This window comes from Mucor mucedo (assembly GCF_025094135.1).
Source record: "Mucor mucedo strain NRRL 3635 chromosome Unknown EV154scaffold_74, whole genome shotgun sequence".
NCBI classification, from domain to species: Eukaryota; Fungi; Mucoromycota; class Mucoromycetes; order Mucorales; family Mucoraceae; genus Mucor; species Mucor mucedo.
The window spans coordinates 134538-152441 of NW_026252358.1; the positions used below are offsets into that span (position 1 = coordinate 134538).

The 17904-nt window shown below is 36.1% G+C and overlaps 7 protein-coding genes across 7 annotated transcripts; 3 read left to right on the forward strand and 4 right to left on the reverse strand.

Moving 5' to 3' along the window:
* Window positions 1-1297: 1297 nt before the first annotated feature.
* Window positions 1298-4190, reverse strand: EV154DRAFT_483439 (uncharacterized protein; the record flags this gene model as incomplete). The annotated part of the gene is made up of 7 exons (XM_051598573.1): window positions 1298-2184; window positions 2247-3000; window positions 3079-3369; window positions 3434-3503; window positions 3562-3608; window positions 3707-3869; window positions 3922-4190. 7 exons carry the CDS (start codon window positions 4188-4190, stop codon window positions 1298-1300), a joined length of 2481 nt encoding a protein of 826 aa, XP_051455579.1.
* Window positions 4191-4601: 411 nt separating this feature from the next.
* EV154DRAFT_515620 (uncharacterized protein) lies at window positions 4602-6515 on the reverse strand. Its single transcript, XM_051602278.1, has 7 exons — window positions 6212-6515; window positions 5712-6150; window positions 5567-5659; window positions 5325-5500; window positions 5175-5264; window positions 5001-5117; window positions 4602-4950 (listed from the first exon to the last, which is right to left on the reverse strand). Exons 1-7 carry the CDS (start codon window positions 6446-6448, stop codon window positions 4825-4827), a joined length of 1278 nt encoding a protein of 425 aa, XP_051455580.1. The 5' UTR covers window positions 6449-6515; the 3' UTR covers window positions 4602-4824.
* A 1352-nt stretch (window positions 6516-7867) lies between these two features.
* Window positions 7868-8636, reverse strand: EV154DRAFT_515621 (uncharacterized protein). Its single transcript, XM_051602279.1, has one exon. The coding sequence runs from the start codon at window positions 8594-8596 to the stop codon at window positions 8009-8011; it is 588 nt and encodes a 195-aa protein (XP_051455581.1). The 5' UTR covers window positions 8597-8636; the 3' UTR covers window positions 7868-8008.
* A 618-nt stretch (window positions 8637-9254) lies between these two features.
* EV154DRAFT_289972 (UEV domain-containing protein) lies at window positions 9255-10665 on the forward strand. The gene is made up of 4 exons (XM_051594802.1): window positions 9255-9523; window positions 9583-9667; window positions 9736-9971; window positions 10036-10665. Exons 1-4 carry the CDS (start codon window positions 9485-9487, stop codon window positions 10360-10362), a joined length of 687 nt encoding a protein of 228 aa, XP_051455582.1. The 5' UTR covers window positions 9255-9484; the 3' UTR covers window positions 10363-10665.
* On the forward strand, window positions 10284-11168 carry EV154DRAFT_289962 (Vps23 core domain-containing protein). The gene is made up of 3 exons (XM_051594801.1): window positions 10284-10790; window positions 10848-10950; window positions 11013-11168. The coding sequence occupies exons 1-3, from the start codon at window positions 10366-10368 to the stop codon at window positions 11082-11084; spliced, it is 600 nt and encodes a 199-aa protein (XP_051455583.1). The 5' UTR covers window positions 10284-10365; the 3' UTR covers window positions 11085-11168.
* Window positions 11169-11406: 238 nt separating this feature from the next.
* Window positions 11407-15248, forward strand: EV154DRAFT_553317 (uncharacterized protein; the record flags this gene model as incomplete). The annotated part of the gene is made up of 3 exons (XM_051605124.1): window positions 11407-11424; window positions 11951-11969; window positions 12346-15248. The coding sequence occupies 3 exons, from the start codon at window positions 11407-11409 to the stop codon at window positions 15246-15248; spliced, it is 2940 nt and encodes a 979-aa protein (XP_051455584.1).
* Window positions 15249-15514: 266 nt separating this feature from the next.
* EV154DRAFT_446757 (uncharacterized protein) lies at window positions 15515-16646 on the reverse strand. The gene is made up of 4 exons (XM_051597116.1): window positions 16431-16646; window positions 16319-16377; window positions 16130-16249; window positions 15515-16073 (listed from the first exon to the last, which is right to left on the reverse strand). Exons 1-4 carry the CDS (start codon window positions 16543-16545, stop codon window positions 15651-15653), a joined length of 717 nt encoding a protein of 238 aa, XP_051455585.1. The 5' UTR covers window positions 16546-16646; the 3' UTR covers window positions 15515-15650.
* Between the last annotated feature and the right edge of the window lie 1258 nt (window positions 16647-17904).

Genomic DNA, 17904 nt, shown 5'->3' on the forward strand with positions numbered 1-17904 from the left:
AGAAGAAAAGGTACATATGATTATTTTAAACCGGGGACTATACACTTTTTCAAATAGGAAGAAAATAAGCTAAACTGCGCTTAGAAAAACAGCATGTGTATATATTTAGCTTTGACGTGATTAATAATTTCTGGTGACATTAGTATTGCAAAGGAGAAATATAGCAAGATACAGTGTACTATATGACCATACAACTAGAGCAATGTAGCAACATACAAGCTACTAGTACTACCTCGGATGACTGTTCCTCACACATTATTCTAATTGTGCTCACTGTGTCATTTTTTTTAGAGAAATATTTGTCAATAAAACTTCACGCCGACTCTCATGAAGAAGAAAAAGATAAAAAAAAATTAGCAACGCATCTGTTTCTTTTACCATCAAAATAGAGGGGGTTACCAACATAGTTGCCCGTGCGTGCTACGTGAATAATAAACCAGTTTATAGTTATTGAGTGTATTCCTAATTTGTAAATATAGAGGTTGTTCAGTTTCTCATAGAAAACGGTGAATCAAATATTTGCATAAAGAATACCCCCAAAAGATGGCTCGGAAGTGCCTCCTAGTGCGTTTCTTAAAGTGTTTAGAGATTGAAGCTGGATTTGGTAGCAATTCCACAGTGGTCCGACAGTACAAGTCTATAAAAACCGTTATTCACCGAAATCACCTATTAATAAATAAGTGAAATAAACGGTTGGGTGATAAAATAACGGTTTTCCTAAATATTCATGTGCCAATACAAATTCACCAGCGTCTCTTTTTTTTTTTTTTTTTTTTTTTTACAAGAATTTATCGTACCACTTTTTTATCTTTTTATTTTTATAAACCCATCATTCTATTATTATAAAACCGTCTTTGTTCTCCCAAACATGATGGTAGTACAATAAACTGATCGGGCATCATAAAGTTTATTTATGGTCACACAATGTCATTATCATAATCGTGTTTTGCGCGAGGTTAAGTGCACTAATATTGAATTCATCTCAGAATGGGGGGAGGAGAGGAGCTCTGGGCCAACATATGTGATCTAAGTATAAATTTATTGTAAAATACATTTAGTGTGTTTAAAAAAATCTATATTTATATATGGTACATTCTAGAAAAAGAGAAGGGCGAAAGAGAGAGAGAGAGAGGAATAGAGATGGGAAGGAGGAAAATTAAGCGATTTCAAAAGACAAAGAACAATAAAAATAAATACATAGGTATAATTCCATAACCACATATCGATAAAATAATAATGTGGGGGTTTTAAATAAAGTGGGGGGTCATAAACGTGTTTTCTTTGCAAACTCGACTTTTTAGATATGTTGGATAATAGAAGAGAATGAAGGAGTTCTTGTAAGCTTCACACTTTGTTGAGTATTTGTGTTACAAAAAGACATGGCATTAAAACCTGTAGTCAAACTAGCTCTTCTTTTTGGTGGAGGAGGAGGGGACAATTGAAAGTCTTTATCATAGGACATCAAATTCAATTCGCGTTGTTTCAATGAATCTTTAGTGGACACAGGACCAGGGCTGCTACAAGAAGAAGTGGGTGGACTGATCTTTTCAAATAGTTGAATGTCTTCGCCGCCATAAGTAAAATGTTCAAACAAAAGTCCTTCGATAGAAGTGGTGGTGGCTGGAGTGTTACTTTCGGATGCAACGGTGCCGGCACTACTATTGCTGCGACTTAACAAACTATTATTTTGTTGAGCATAACGGTTCTTCATAATACTAGAAGAAGCTACAGATTTAGCATGGCTGCTACCACTGCCACTACTGCTGCTGCTGTTTCGTTGTTTTAATGTATCTAAGCGCACATTGGTTTTTTCATAGTGATGGGGCTTGCTCTGAGATTGACTGGGACTTCTTTGTCTTGTGCTTGTCGTGGTCGTACTAGTAAAACTAGTTTGGCGGGAGATATTAGAAACTCTGGAACTAATTGTACTATAAGAAACAGAGCCAGCTGGTTGAATAGTAGTTTGGGACTTTGAACGAGAATGTTGAAGTTGGGGAGGACGAACATCATTAAGAGGATCGGAAGGTAAATTAAGTCTTCTAGGAAGTCGGCCGAGCACCTGAGATGAATTTATAGATCCCTGACCTTGTACGATTCTCAAAAACTGCTGTTCATCAAAGTACTTTAAAGCGGCCCAAGAAGGGTTTAAGAACGAGAACTTCTTTTTGATTGTATTAAGGTTCTCTAAAGTAACAGAAAAAAAATTAGCAAAGAAGATGATAGAACCTTTTGAATTTGAAACTTACGTTTTCCGATACCACCGTTTTCAAGCATACCATGTAAAGGTTTGTCAGGTGCAGGTAAAGTACCCTTGGTACCCTGCTTAAGTGGGGATTTTCCCTTTACGAGACGACAGATATTGCGAGCAATACAAACGCCGGAAATAGTAGCAGCATAGCCGGTTTTTTCCTCGACCACATTGGTTACATCACCACCGGCGAAAATGTTCTTGTACTTCCAGTGATCAATTTGGAGAGTAGACTTGACCTTTATACGACCCCAAGCATCAATACAGTTTTCAAGAGAACTATCAGTGGATCCGGAAGTAAAGAGAGTACTGTTGGGACGAGTGCCGGTAGCAACAAAGACCTTATCATATCCGGTATACACACGGCCACTCGAACCGACGTATACGTTTGCGCAGGTAGAGTCAAAGTCTAAGATCTTTTCATTGCAAACAACTTCAACGCCGAGATCGTGAAGATACTTGGTAGCCATGTTTTGTTGACGGGAATCACTTCTGTTAACAACATTAGCATGTGAGTCAACAAGCGTAACATGCTTCTTGGGATAGGCACCAGGAAATTGATGTTGAGAGATCTCGGAAGCCAATTCACAACCGACGAGGCCACCACCAATAATGAGAACACGACGAGCCTTTAAAAGCTCGAAATAAGACTCCTCTAATCCGGACATACGATACAATGAGGAAGTATCCGTAGATTTGAGCTGAGAAGAGTATGCACTGCCAGTAGCGACAACCAAGTAATCGAAACCAATCTATTGTAAAATTAAAACGGAAATGAGTTTAACGAATATAGAAAATTAATGTGTAACTTGGACAAATAATAAACATACCACTTCGCCATTTACAGAGACAGATTTTCCTTGGTCGAGGTCTTCGGCATAGCCAATTACGACCTTTCCGTTTTTTACATATGCATCATGACGTACACGAAGGGAGCTGGTCTGATCAGGGTTGATGATTTTTTTCACGATACCGGGGGTGTATTCAAATGAGTCTATTAAGAACAATCGAGTTAATAACATTCTGATTTGAGAATGGATATAGAAAAAGCTACCTTTAGTATCAATTAATGTAACATAGAAACGTGGCATCTGGTCAAGAATTGAAGCAACAGTGAAACCCTACATATTTTAATTGAATATTAGTAAGTGATAAATGATTATTTAATTGCTTAGAATTAATTACCGTGAAACCACCACCAATAATAACAACGCTGACTTGTTGCTTTTGAATGAGAGTAGGGCTAACAATTTCACTGTAATAAAATAGTAAGTATAAAGAAATATGTAAAAAAAAACAACGTGTAAATTTACCCCATTGGGAGATCCATAGTACTAATAAATTCCGCCAACTTGACTTTCTATATTCAGAAGATAAAAATTCGGATAAACAATCAGTTACGCAAGAAAATAAACGTGATTATTTAATAATCAGCTATATTAGGAACGAATGTAATACCAGCATGTCAAGAACTTGTGTTTCCGTCTCTTCTAAAATAGTGACAGCATCGATACGATCAACAATTGCCCACTGCAATGATCGGATGTCTTCTCTAACTTGGTCCTGTGTTGTGACATTTAATTCTAATGGTGATCCGCGTGCCAAGAAAGTCTTATAAATTCTAATATAAAGTGTTAAGACATGCCGGATACCAATGATATTGTCTACGCTACCTATGAAGTGTATTTTCAACAGCTTTTTGATCGTCTTCATGTTTTAATTGCGAGATTGCTTCTATAAATAATAAACTCTCATGCGACCATGTTTGTCTGAGGAAGCATTCAAATGCACATAATAATTTTGGATTTGAAAGTACTTGATGTAAAGTGTAGGGTGATACTGGTAATGTTGAAAATTGATCGTCCGATGAATTTGATGAAGAGAAGCTAGATGAAGATGATAAAGAATCTTGTGATAATAATTCGTCGTGAATGTAATGCATTTCTATAGATTAAAAGTTTTTTTTATAAAAAGAAAATGAAAAATTATAAAAAGTAAAAGTAATAGAAAATATAAAAAAAAAAATATAGATTGGACCCTTTTTATAATATTTTCGTAATCCCGAACCAGTAACGTGCGTATGTGCGCGTGGAAATGGACAGGTTTTTTAGAATAAGCAGATATAACTTCCCCGCAGTCGGAGCAAGGGACACCCGCCAAAAAAAAAACTTCTTGTTTTGGCTTATGCTCTCAATGTTTGTAATGAAATGATAAAATCCAAAATTACAAATGGCATGATTATTTCAGCCAATCGGATTAGTGGGCCCGTGTATACTGAAATACCCCTGTGTGACCATCATCATGGCTATCACCACACCTCCCCCCATTCACCACTGTGTCACATAAAGTCTTATTTTGGGTGAAGTAAAAAAAAAAAAGCCGTTGATAGCTGGGATATTTTTAATAGGCATATAAAAGTTTGACGCCAAGATCTAATGGAAAAAAAAAGAAGAAAAGAGGGGAGGGTGATTATAAAGTTTAAGCGAGGATAGATTTTTTTTCTACAGTTGTTTGTGTGTGTATGTGTATGTATAAGGTTTATACATGAAAATATGTATAATGTCTAAATAGCAGATTTACCAGACAGGTCTGGAGTCGTGTTTAGCCATATCGATGATTCTCCAGCCACCAGTAATGGGGTTTTGAAGGTCCTCAGGTTCTTTGGTAAGGACACAGGCATATGTTACTTGTTCAATATTGTCCTATTTAAATTGGTCAATTGATGGTCTAATTTATAATTAGAAGTATTTACCTCTTGACCATATACAATCTCTCCACTTTTAGCGTTACGGAAAACGATAATTTCTTGTGTACGGAAAGACAAAACTAAGACGGGAACGTCATTTTCCAAGATCTTTGCGGCAACCAACTATGATAATCTCATTAAAACCCTGATATGTGCTTATTCATAAACCAATATACTTACATCGATATCACGCAAATCTTGAATCTTACAATCACTAATTAAGCCTTGTTGCATTTGGGCTTGAATGACAGCAGTCAAAACATTATAGGTCTATTAAGGAATAAAATTAATTAACATCCTCTCCTATTTTTTTTTCATCAACAAACTTACAGCCTCGGAACACCACACCTTCAATGTCTCGACATCACCCTTCAAGTATGCTTCCATGACTTCAGGGATAATATATTTGCGGGCATCAGTCATAAACTTATCCATATTGAACGTAGGATCGATAGTTTGGAAAGCACGGATGGCTTGGGCTTGATCTGATTCTTCGAAAATTGATCCTATACAAATTCATGTCAGGACTACTTTCTCTAACCCGAATAATATTGGTTAGAAACAATAGTTACCGAATGTGTCCGAAAGACGATCAGTGAAAGCACGAGAGTAAGATACAAAGACGTTGTCAGATTCATCGTAATTTCTTCTGGCACGGAAGATACCTGATCGATTACAGGTTAGTACATATACTAATTAGGGGAATCATTTTATTACCTTGCATGATAGGACTATCTTCCTTGAATTTCGACCAACTTTCCTTCCATTTGGAGTCTTTGTGAAGGACCATATTGGCACCAGCCTCGGTATTTTCAGCAACGACCTTGGAAGCACCCTCATTAGACTTTTGAGCCTCTTCACGCAACTTACGTCTGGTTTCCTTGTCAACGAAACCACCATATCTACCACTGTCATCCTTTAAAACGGTCTTGAATGAATCCGAAATCTTTCCAACAGTCTCACTCTTCTTTAAGGGATCTGCAGACTTATTAATTTGTTCTGCTGCCTTTTTAATCTTTTCCGATGCATCTTTAGCAAATTCAGTTTCGGAAGCCTTTTTGAAAGATTCGTTAACAGAGGAGCCAACCTTTCCAGCAGCCTTTGTGAACTTTTCAGATGCTTGCTTAATACGTTCCGCGTTAGCTGATTGTTGAGCCTATACAAGTCCATGTCAGTATATCTCATTGACCTTTATTCGCTTATTCCATAAACTTTACCCTCGCCTTTTCAAACATTTCCTTTGCTTTCTTGAGTGCCTCGCTATCATTTATTCTACCAGACTCATCTTGCAAATTTTTGATATCTTTACTCTTCGACATTTGTTCCTTAATGGTATTGATAAAGACCTTGAAAGGAGAACTGTAGTGACGGACATTGTTATTTTGATAACGCACAGTGTTTGTAACTAAACGGGCTCTTGAAGAAGAGGTCAATAAAGCTTTATATGCAGACATGGTGTATATATACAAGGGTGATATATAATAGCAAAGAGAAAGTGAAAGAACTGAGTGGAATAAATGCAGTAAATGTGTTTGAAATGATGGGTGGGGGTGGCTTGTCGAAATCCGACCCTTGGTCTTGGTTTAAGACTCCGCTCAAACAAAAGTGAAAAAAAAAGGATATTCCCCTGGCAACAAGGATTTTTACAGGGACGGTATAATAGTTGACACATATTATATGCAAAAAAAGTACATTGCTTTAATTGTGTAGTGTAATGAATAGTTGAGCAATTACATCATGAAACTACTAGATGTTACACTAAAATTGAATTTATAATTGCCCTGTTCATAACGATAAATTCACACGGTTGAAATGTCAGATTTATAGATACTGAGTCACTGCTATTAAGCATTATTCTATCTATAGAGCCCATGAAATAAAAATCGAGTATGTGGTCGCTTCCGTTATTCATGCGCATATATTGTTCAAGCGGCTGCTCAAATATTTAATTGTTACGCATTTTTTGTTGAATAATATTGGGATTCAATCTTAAATCTTTGAAAGACTTACAATCGAAAATGATTTACGGAGAGCAGGTCAATAGATATTTTAAATATATTCTGTCTCTTTTACATTATATACAATTCATTTACAAACAAAATACTATGGGAATGCCACGGCCACACAGGTATAGCTCTCCGAGACGTATTCACTGTTGTAACTGTCCTTAGACTTAACAAATAACTATATACAGTCACACACAATTGATTTAAGCAGAATAGTAAATAAATAAATCAGAAGAATTTGTTACCACATCTTCAAATGTCAATTGCACAATAAAATGATTTGGAAAACTTCAAATTTTTTACATATGATGCTTGAAATATATATTTTAGTAAAAGTAAAATAAAAATCGTTAATATTTTGTGGGTCCACCACGGGTTTCAATTACCGCTCGGCATCGAGCAGACACACTTGAAACTAATCTATCTGCTAATTCGAAGCTCATCTTTTTCCATTCTTCTTCAATGGCTTCTCTCAAACTACCAGTATTGTTTACTGAACCGCTTCGGGTTTTTAGTTTACACTCAAGGGCTCACCAAAGGTGCCAGTACTCAAAGCCACTGATTTGATGCGTTTCTTTCCATCATCTTGCATACGCACCAGTATGACAGGCAGCCCCATTCCCTTGGAGTATGAAGCTCCTGTTGTTAGTCTTAGTCATTAACTTAAACCAAGGATGGAATTTACCTACCAAAAAATTGGTGTATCCATCCTGGCCAACAGTACCGTTTAGGTTAAAACACTTTGGACAACGATAATAGCAGGTACTGCTATTACTTCGTCTTGATACGTTCTTATTATATGGACCAGTCAGAAATGCTATACAACATCATAAAGATGACTTTTTTATTAGAATAGCTAGTAAAATGTTTGAGTTATAGTACTAATAAAGTAGACCATTTATAATTTTTATTTAAATATCATAGTAAAATGGTACATTCATAAATAGCAAGCCCTTGCCAAAATAAATTGCTGTCGCCACATATCAAATACGTACTAATAACGTCATATTAGGCAATAATGGCTAATGCAATGAATACAGCTATGGCAGTATGAGCAAATGTGTTTAATGACTTCTTTCCTAAAGTCGCGCTTTCACTTGAAGGGGATGCTGAAGGCAGAGTACCAGAAGAAGTAGCGAGAGTTTTGATAGTAGAAGATTGTGCAGACACAGCAGAACTAGAAGAAGGTTCTGGGCTTGCAAGTAATACAGAAATTGTAACATGAGGACTACATGTTTCCTCATAATCGCTCTTTTTGGTACGATCGTAAGATTCACTTGATACAAATCCTCCAGGGATAAGATATAAATTGTAAACAAAGTCTTTGTAGGTGGAAATAGAGACGTTCCAAGTATCTTCCTTGACATCAAGATTAAATGACTCTGATGCGATCTTTATACCCATATGTTTGAATACCGCTGTCTCTGTTGCATTTGAAATATACTTTTTTGTTATTTCAATATCGAGATCACCCCGTATATAGCTGCAGTAAGAATCATTGAATATGGGGAAAGTTGAATCCCATGTGACATTGTAATTGCCGCCTACGAACCAGGTTGCGTTAACTTGTGGAGAGGTAATAGGTGTCAAGCTCATACTAGAAAAGGTATTAAATAATAGTTGAAATAAGTATAAGTTTAAGGAAGTGAATCAAAAGAAATAAAACATTTTATACCTGTATAAATTTATGGTGGCTATACAGTAACAGTCGTGTAAATTCAACCGTTTGTAGAAAGAAAAAACGAGGTTAGTTTAAGTTTTGTACGCCTTAGCCATTTTTTATGGCGAGGCACTTTTAACTAGTCTGAAGTCCCTGTATTACATATATAACACGGATCCATAACGAATAACGTTCCCTTTAAATGTTTTAGTCTTGGAAAATCCAATTCAAGATTAAGTATTCCGGTGGCATAAATTGTCTTACACAAATTCTTAAATAGCTTCTGAACAGAATACTATTTGAATAATTAAATAGTTCCAAAAGTCTAAATTCATATCAAACTTAAAAAAGTAGCCAAGTAAATGTGGGCCAGGGCTGCCGAATTGCTTTTATTCTTTGTGTAAAATCGAATTCCAAGCACTTTTTTTATCTATAGATGTTAAGTATCTGTTTCAACCATCAGCATGTAAGCGGAACAAAACTAGTTTATTGTCAATTTATAAAGACTCTTCTCCACCATCAACCAATGCACTTGGACTCTAACAGGCCAATAGTAGAGGATTACAGCACTAAGAAGATACGTTTTTAAACAGCGATAAACTAAGCTGAAGTATCACCATGCAATCAGAGGTGACAGCCCATCTTGAATGCATGCCTTCTCAATAAGAACTGTCTCTAAAGAACTAACCATTGCAAGTTGCAAAAACCATTTAATGACATCATCCTTGTTGTTGCAGAGCGGGCATAGAAAAAATAAATGCTTCAAGCAAAAATGATATAGAGAAAGACATACCCAGCTTTTCCTATCTCTCTCGTTTTTATTTATGGACATCAAAAGTTGGTTACGTACAGTCTTACAAAACGTAAGTTAAACTGAAATTATTTCTGTCGTAGCTGGTTTATACTAAACAAAACTTTATAGTACCAAGACCCTGATCGAACATTTCGAGATGTGGATGCAGTTCTTCAAACATATCTATCTTTAAAGCCAAAGATGGACACATACAGTATGTAATATTTAAAGCGAAATATACTGGAAAACCTTTAACGGATGTAAAAACTTTCAACGAATTAGCTTCCAATGATGGTCATACGCAATTGCTATTATGCTTGCATGGAACTATCCCAATCACATATCGTTCAATTCCTTACAATATCCCGGTGGCTTTCTGGATTCCAAAGGAATACCCTAAAAGCTCACCCATTCCTTACGTTAAGCCTACGGCTAATATGCTAATTAGAGAAGGGAGACACGTTGATATAAGTGGTATGTGCTACCACCACTACCGATCCAGCTGGCCAAATGATCAGGTAAAAAAATATTTCATAAAGAGACCGAAAAAGAATTAGATTTGTATTAAAAACGCTCTATCAGAATCATACATTTCTTGAACTTGTGGCTATTCTACAACAAGTCTTTGCGCTTGAACCTCCAGTATATACCAAACCTACAAATATCACCACCAGTACGGGATCACCACAAATTCAAGAGTCTATTTTGGACAGAGTTTCACCTCAACAGAGGCAGTCTATGCCATTAAACAGTCAGAGCCCGGCTCTGTCCCAAACATCACCAGAAATGCCAAGGTGGATGGGGGAAAGTACGGCCTTGTATAATATGAACCAGGGATTAGCAGTAAGCAACCTTGCATCTCGTTCATTTTATAGCATATTTGAACGAATATTTCTTTTTCTTTTATAGTCTATGAGTTTAAACAATAGTAGCCCATTGCCGAAATCATCATCACTTCCAACCATCGCGAATTATCCTTCATTAACTCCTCCTTCGAGATCTGGGACCGCCGATATTAGCTCTAACGGCAATGTCAGTAATTACAATTTGCAGGAAACACTCTATAGAAAGGTTGCAGACAGATTACAGCAGCATAATTTATCAGTGTCCGGCGAGATGGATAAATTATTACTTCAAAACCGATTATTAAATGAGGGAGAATTGAATATTGAAAACGAATATAGGGCCTTGAGTGACATTAAGGAACGCTTGCGATATAATAATTTGATATTAGAGACAAGATCTAAAGAAATAGATACAGTGATCAAACAAGTGAATAATACGCCTGATGTGCAAGTGGATGAAGCTTTATGTGGAACAACTGTAGTTGCCAATCAGTAAGAAGCATATACCGTATGCGATGATTTATATCTTAATCAATTTATTTTTCCCAGACTATATGAGTTGGTAGGTGATGACAACGCTATATCAGATACAGTCTACTTTTTGGCTAAGGCTTTAAATTCTGAAAGAATCGATCTAGCTACATTTATGAAAGTAAGTTTAGGTGGAAACTCTGTATGTACAGCAACATTTTACTTACAAAATTACAAATTTAGTTTACACGTATGCTATCTAGGGAACAATTCATGAAAAGAGCTTTGATCAAGAAGATTACACAGGCTGCTTGAAAAACAATACATACGGAATAAATATAATGAAGACGTATTTCGATTTTTGCTTTTTAATTTGCTTTTTTTTTTTTTTTGGCAACCATTCATAATTAGACGCTTTTCATTAGTCAGTTTTCCAACTAAAAGAAAACAAAAATTGGGCATTTTATGTTTAGTTGGATCAAGTCATGGTCATTAGACGAAAAGACCATATAAGGACACATCCTCCATAAACTATCGCTAACAGAACAAAAATGATCAGCGGCTCAGTATACAACTGCCATGAACAAAAATAGAATTGATTGAATCCTCATGGCTTTCTTTTATTGGCTTTAATAATATGAACACATGTACACAGGTGTGTCAAAACGAATAATGGGGTAGATAGTCATTTGAATGTGTTTGAAACAAATGTCTACAATCAAAACTTTAGGGAGTAAAAGCTTAGAAGGTAATCCCTTCTTTCTTTTACAGCTACTGAAATAGATAAACACGCAACAAAGGATTCCGTTGATAATAAAAGTGTTGTTATTTACGCAGCAACAGCTATATAGAAATATAATGTCATTTAATTGTTATTCCATTGGGTTTTTTATGCAAAACTCTTTTGACATGATGCTCACTGCAACCCTAAACTGAAACCTGTTGAATGGTCTTCATATCAAACACATGTGCCCGAATTCATGATCTACATAAGCAACATATTAAAAAGAGCGAACAATATGCGGTGAAAGAAACAATAATGAATATTCATTACTAAACTCATCAAACAGATAATAAAAAGTTAGCAATTACATGCACTCGAATATAACATCATCTCGTGACAGATTTTCTTTTCTCGCATTTTTTTTTTGCGTATGTTGTGAAGTAACTTTCTTTCTTAGCCTATTTTAATTGATACAGGTATGAGATATACGTGTATCATATACGCACTGTTATGGGAAAAAAATGTGTTATTCCATCGTACAGTGCGAAGAAGAAAAAGTGCGAGTCAATACTCCTTTTTATTGCAAAAAAGAATTGTTAAATAACCCCTTCTATTACTACTATCTCCGTTTTGTATTCACCCATGAGCGCCCTTGTCGTTATGATAATTCAATGTTATAATTATCCTTTGTTTTATTCTTGCATTCTTTCTCTCTCTCTTTTTTTTTCCCTTTTTTTCCATCTCTTGTTATTTCACGTCCCTTTGTTGTATAACACAGTGAGTATAAAAAAGGAAATTCAAACCTTATTAGATAATTAAATTATTAAATGTCTTAATTTTTTTTAAAAAAAGACATCCAAATGGAACAAGATAGCCCTACATCTATGGCAGTGCCAATATGGGCAATAGCCATTATCGCTATACTTGTTGTTGCAATAATCATTCTTATTCTCTTTTATTTAAAACGACGTCGTACACGATCTTACTCAGTTGAGACAATACACCGAAGCGAAGATTACCCGATTAAAGATCACTCTATTAAAGATAATTCTATCAAAGAAATGAAGCAATCCGAATCGTTAGGATCATTTCAAACACTTGTAACACAACAAAAAAAGCAAAGATCAATGAAGTTTGACGAGTCATCTATTACGACTACACCTTTACCAACCCCACCTTTACCTAATATAAAACAACAACATCTAGAGGGGACTACTTCCCCTCTTAATACCAACAACAACAAGAAAGCGGATAAGCCTGCATCAATCTTTGACGAATCAGATTACAGTTATTCCACTCCTCCTGAGCCTTCTTCACAGGAGATCAAAATTTCATTACCACTGCCACCCCCCTCTTCTTCGTTTTTCTCTGATAAAATGGAATTAAATGGAGACCATGGTCAAGATTTATTCAACATGTATCTTAACTCAAAACCTACTGAAAAAAGTGAATTTATTTCAATTGATTTGGATACTGGGCCATCCTTTTACTCTAGTGCAACAGCCAACATACAACAGAAAGCAGCTACCATGAAGAATTCCCTGTATCAATCACTAAGAATACAAAAAGGTAATAGTGGTCGTACGTCGGCTCAGCACATGTTTAGTGAACCACAGCAAAAGGCACCGAAAAATTCAGGAGATTCATATGGATATCAACCAGAATCTTCAGAAAAGACTCAATACATTCATAACTCTAGTACAATCACTACGGACTCAAATAAAACCGTTATTGATATGAGAGAGTTTAACAATACTACAAAACAGCCACTCAAAAACCTTACTGTAACTCGTAGTTCAGATGATATGGTTGCAATAGATGACGAGTCTCCGATTACTCCTAATCCAAATCTACAAGAACCAGTTCGTGCAGCAAAGCGCGTCATTCGATCCGCTTCTAGAAAGACAAAGACTCGTTCTATGGTCGTCAATGAAAAAGATCTTCTGCCAATTGAGGATGAAGAAAGTACGGATTATCAAGGCCTGGGTGGAACTGTAAAAGATTCGAAAAAATCAAAACGGGACTCGGTCAGATTTGCTAGTTTCCGTGGTCCTAGAAATAGCGGTGAACATATGACAATTACGTCTGGCTCCATGAGACGTCTGGTGCGTGAAAGTATCTTGTTTGATGACGATGCTATTCCTTCCATGCCTCCTTCTGCTGCTGCTATGGCCTCTACCAGAAATACAAATTCACGAAAAAGTAATATCAGCGCTGTTGACATTGCTAGTTGGTGGGAAAGCAACAGCAATACCCCTAAAAATTCAAATTCAGCCACCATCACAACAAACGAAGACAGTGATAATTCATTACCCCTATTTCAAAACATTTCTGCAGGATCAAACAGCTCTAGTGCTCCTCATCAGTACCGTGCCTCTCTTACAACATCTATTTTTGGTACTTTGTCAAAATCAAGTACTGCAGTACTAAACGAAGCAAATCACGAAGCCGCTGGTGCTGCTAATGGTAATGCCACACGTCATAATTCATTTAGAAGAGGAACACTTAGTCGAAATACATTAAGAAACATAACTGCAGGTGCCACAAATGTAAATAGATCAATCAAAGGCTTGTTCGATAACTCTTCAAGCAAAGTAGTTCCTGATGATAGTCAAAAGATGGAACTTGATTCTGAGCCTGTTGTTCAGAATGAAGAGAAATCAAGCCCACATGAGCGTTATGGTTCAATTCGTCAAAAAAGTGTTCGAAACACAACTCAAACAAGGCCAAGTATACCATCAACATACCTTCCCAATTCGGAGTCATCCACGAAATATGCGCTGAGTGACGAAGATTATTTCCCTGATCAACAAAATTCAGCTGTCGATCAAAAATTGGACGATCAAAACAAGCTTAAAGAAGAGCCCAAGCAAGGTATAATGCCAACATCTGCCAACAGTGAAGTAGACACTATTCGACGCATGTTGCAAGATACTTGGAAAAATAATATGAAGGAAAGTGGATCTATGTTTAGTATTTCATCTGAGACCGAGAGTGTCGCTACTAACTCGACGCAACAATCGGGCTTAACACAACAGTCTGCATCCACTACTGGCACAAGCAAATTCGTATCTCGGCATCAGAACCAGTCGCTTTTAACCAAGTCCTTGCTTACACAACAAGTCGTTAAGAGAGCCTCGCTTCTAGGACGTACAAGACAATCTGACGATTTTGTTCCTCAACAAGGTCCAGAGCCAACTGCTTCATTTTCCTCGTCTACTGCAAGAACCATGGTACCTGAGGCTGCAAATGAGCCAGCCAGTGTTCGATTAAATGCAATCAACCACGGAAGCAATAAAATCCAACAAGATGCATGTGACAATGTACTTTTAAACCGTCTTTCAACATCACCTACCTCACCTAGAAACAGCAGTGCTAATAGCAGTAGGGGTCATAGTAGAAAAAGCAGCGGAGGAAATAGTGCTGCCACCGCATTGCGAATTAGCTCAGGATACGCCATAAATGCAAAGACTTGGAATGGGCGTGCAAATCAAAAACGTAATTCTCGTCCGTTGGTAACACAAATCTTGGACGGCAACGACGATGAAACACCCTCAACACCAGATACCGCTCATCTTGTATCACCCGTGGAACAGAGTATAGGAAGAGCCAGTGTGAATAAACGTGCATTTTTTAGTACAATGAGAAAAGGCCAAAAGAACCGTGGTAGTATTCCCTGGATGGCAGAAGGGGACGATCAAGATAAAACGCCTGCTCAAATAGAGCGTGATAAATATTTAGAAGGAAAGTTTTAAATAAATTTTTTTTGTTAAACTAGTAATATGATTCACATATAAGTAAAAAATACACCAAAATGTGATAAATCAATTTATAATCATGTAACGAATTACATAAATCTGTATATCGCAACCTCTTTTATAACTGCGCAAAAGGCATGTCGTGTTCATTATAAGATTAAACAAATTTTTTTGTCGTACTCTATCTAAAACTTATTAAAGATGGATAAAATTGATTTTGGTCACAAATCATCTGTAGAAATGATTAGGCAACGGCTTAAATTTTGCGTGTGTAACCTATCACAGGAACAAGCTACAATCAGGGTAGAATGGATAATTCGACATTTTACCATAAAACTTTATTAATGAAAAAGAAAGCACAGATAAATAAGGGGGTACGAAAGTAAACATGTACTAAGTTTACTTGGGGTTGAAAGGACATTTTCCAGAAGGAACAACAACTTCATCAGGGTTAGAAGAGCCGTCCTTTCTGTTCTTTGACATTTGTCTCAACATATCAGAAGGGTCATAGAAAGTCTCAAGCTCTTCGATCTCAAACTTGTCATTAACTTTGGCAACGGTGACACCAAAAATTTCAATCACCTCATTAGTAGCATGAGCTTCAAGCTTCTTACCGTCACCCACCTTGATCGATAAATCACCATTGTTCAAACCCCAATGTCTCCACTTGAAAGCAACAACAGGGGGGCCGCTATAAACAGAGATAACTTCCCATGAAAAGGCACGAAGAGCTCTTTTAAAGAGCTTGTGGGATTCACTGAAATCCATATCACTAGCCTTGTAAAGCTCAGTATCACCAATAAGTGCATTGTAAGTACCAATCTATTTCTCAAATGTTAGCCCGGGGGAACCGATACTTTAATCGGTTCATTGTTTACCTGGAGCATACTTTCAATATCTTGCCATGGCTTGCCGTTGACAGAAAAACGATATTTTTCTTGGTTAATGGTACGGATTTGGTCAGCACGGAGCTTATAAGACATTTCCTTTTCCCAGTTCTATATAATTAACCCAAAAAGGACATGAGTTAAGTACCAAGCGAATCGAATGTATTAATATGCAATTACCTTAACCAAGTTGGAGACGAGCCATTCAAGAGAGCCTTCTGCGTGAGTTTGTGTCTTTTCTGTAAAATATGTCAGTATAAATTTAATCATACATTAAAATGTAAAATTTTACCTTCTTCGTAAGTGGCATTCACCTTGGTGTAGTCAGGGATACGGTTGTAACGCCATTCATCATCTTTGTCACCAAGGACGGCATTAGGATTGGTCATGAAGTCAGGAAGATCCATTTTAGAGTAGGGGTTTTTGATAAAAAATATGTATTTGTATAAAGAAAGGGAGAAAGCTGCTAAAGGTAAGCTTCAATTTATATTGATTTATTTAACCCGTCCATGACTGTAAAAAAAAAAAAAAAAAAAAAAAAAAAAAAAAACGCACAGATATTTTCAATTGTATGTATAGTGTAACATCATTAATGAGTCCCTACAAAATCATGTATTTGTATTCCAGAAAAAGTTTCTATATTACTATTACTGTTAAATCATAAATACCATAAGATGTTTACAATTATTCTTGAAACTATAATTATAGAGAGGCAGATACTTTAATTTCGGAAACACATCGATACAATAGGTTTAACCTCAACTTACAATGTACATGTGTTACATTCAAATATTTATGACTATATTACCAATCAATGAAGAAAGACAAAGCATCTTGTACACAATAAAATGCAGTTTGCAAACGTATTCCCGTGTTTAGATTTTTAGGTATGATTTACTCTACTATAGCCGATAGTACACTCATATAATAGAGTTCATCACTATACAGTAGTTGGACTAATAGAGTGTAATTTGTAATAAGTAAAAGGGGTTTCTTTTAATTTGCCGCATTCGTGCACGCGTTATCACTACACAGTTCTATGTAGTAGGACAATGGTTTTCACATGCGCTTTTTGAAAATAAAAAAGAAGACAAAATAAACTACACCGGCGAAATTTTGGTCTTTATGGTAATCTATCAATCGAGTCAAGGGAGGAAAGTCTACACAGATGTAACCTTGTACGACAGTGCCAATTTTTAACTCATCCTGATAAAAATGTATAAAGTTTTAATTTCTTTTTGACTATCCCTATATTATTTTAAAAATGATAAAACTTTTTGTGTAATTTTTATTGATAGACATAAATATAAAAAAAAATATAGGATCAAACCATAAAGGCAGGCAACTAGTACAAGAAAAGACAACTATAACTTTATTGAGACAATATGTATCAGTGTGACACATGAAAAGTGATATTGGTACAATGTCTGACCAATTAAATAAAAGACCTGTTATTTAAACAAGTGTCTCCAGCCTCCAATCGATGCTGATGTCTTCTTTTTATCCTCCCATTTAAGCCTTTCGAGGAGATCTATTTTATTAAGTCATGTTATTTTTTTTTCAGTATCAAGTCAAAAGTAACACAGTAGCAGTAGGCGGAGTTTTTGAGCGGAAGACGGGTTCTGCACAAGTTGTTAGTCACTACATATTTATTCTATCAAACGCTGTATGGTCTAAGTTTTAGACAGCACGCTATTATTAGAGAGATATAGTCTTGGAGGGTCTTTGTGTAGTCTTTTTTTCAACAAAGAGCAAAAAAAAAAAAG

Coding starts and splice junctions, on each gene's coding strand:
- EV154DRAFT_515620 (XM_051602278.1), bottom strand. CDS start 6,448: ATGTCTGCATATAAAGCTTTATTGACCTCTTCTTCAAGAGCCCGTTTA. Junction 6,151..6,211: donor AAATGTTTGAAAAGGCGAGG/GTAAAGTTTATG, acceptor GGACTTGTATAG/GCTCAACAATCAGCTAACGC. Junction 4,951..5,000: donor AGATTGTATATGGTCAAGAG/GTAAATACTTCT, acceptor CAATTTAAATAG/GACAATATTGAACAAGTAAC.
- EV154DRAFT_515621 (XM_051602279.1), bottom strand. CDS start 8,596: ATGAGCTTGACACCTATTACCTCTCCACAAGTTAACGCAACCTGGTTC.
- EV154DRAFT_289972 (XM_051594802.1), top strand. CDS start 9,485: ATGGACATCAAAAGTTGGTTACGTACAGTCTTACAAAAC. Junction 9,524..9,582: donor TACGTACAGTCTTACAAAAC/GTAAGTTAAACT, acceptor AAAACTTTATAG/TACCAAGACCCTGATCGAAC. Junction 9,668..9,735: donor GCCAAAGATGGACACATACA/GTATGTAATATT, acceptor TCAACGAATTAG/CTTCCAATGATGGTCATACG.
- EV154DRAFT_289962 (XM_051594801.1), top strand. CDS start 10,366: ATGAGTTTAAACAATAGTAGCCCATTGCCGAAATCATCATCACTTCCA. Junction 10,791..10,847: donor ACAACTGTAGTTGCCAATCA/GTAAGAAGCATA, acceptor TATTTTTCCCAG/ACTATATGAGTTGGTAGGTG. Junction 10,951..11,012: donor ATCTAGCTACATTTATGAAA/GTAAGTTTAGGT, acceptor TTACAAATTTAG/TTTACACGTATGCTATCTAG.
- EV154DRAFT_446757 (XM_051597116.1), bottom strand. CDS start 16,545: ATGGATCTTCCTGACTTCATGACCAATCCTAATGCCGTCCTTGGTGAC. Junction 16,250..16,318: donor TCGTCTCCAACTTGGTTAAG/GTAATTGCATAT, acceptor TTAATTATATAG/AACTGGGAAAAGGAAATGTC. Junction 16,074..16,129: donor ATATTGAAAGTATGCTCCAG/GTAAACAATGAA, acceptor TTTGAGAAATAG/ATTGGTACTTACAATGCACT.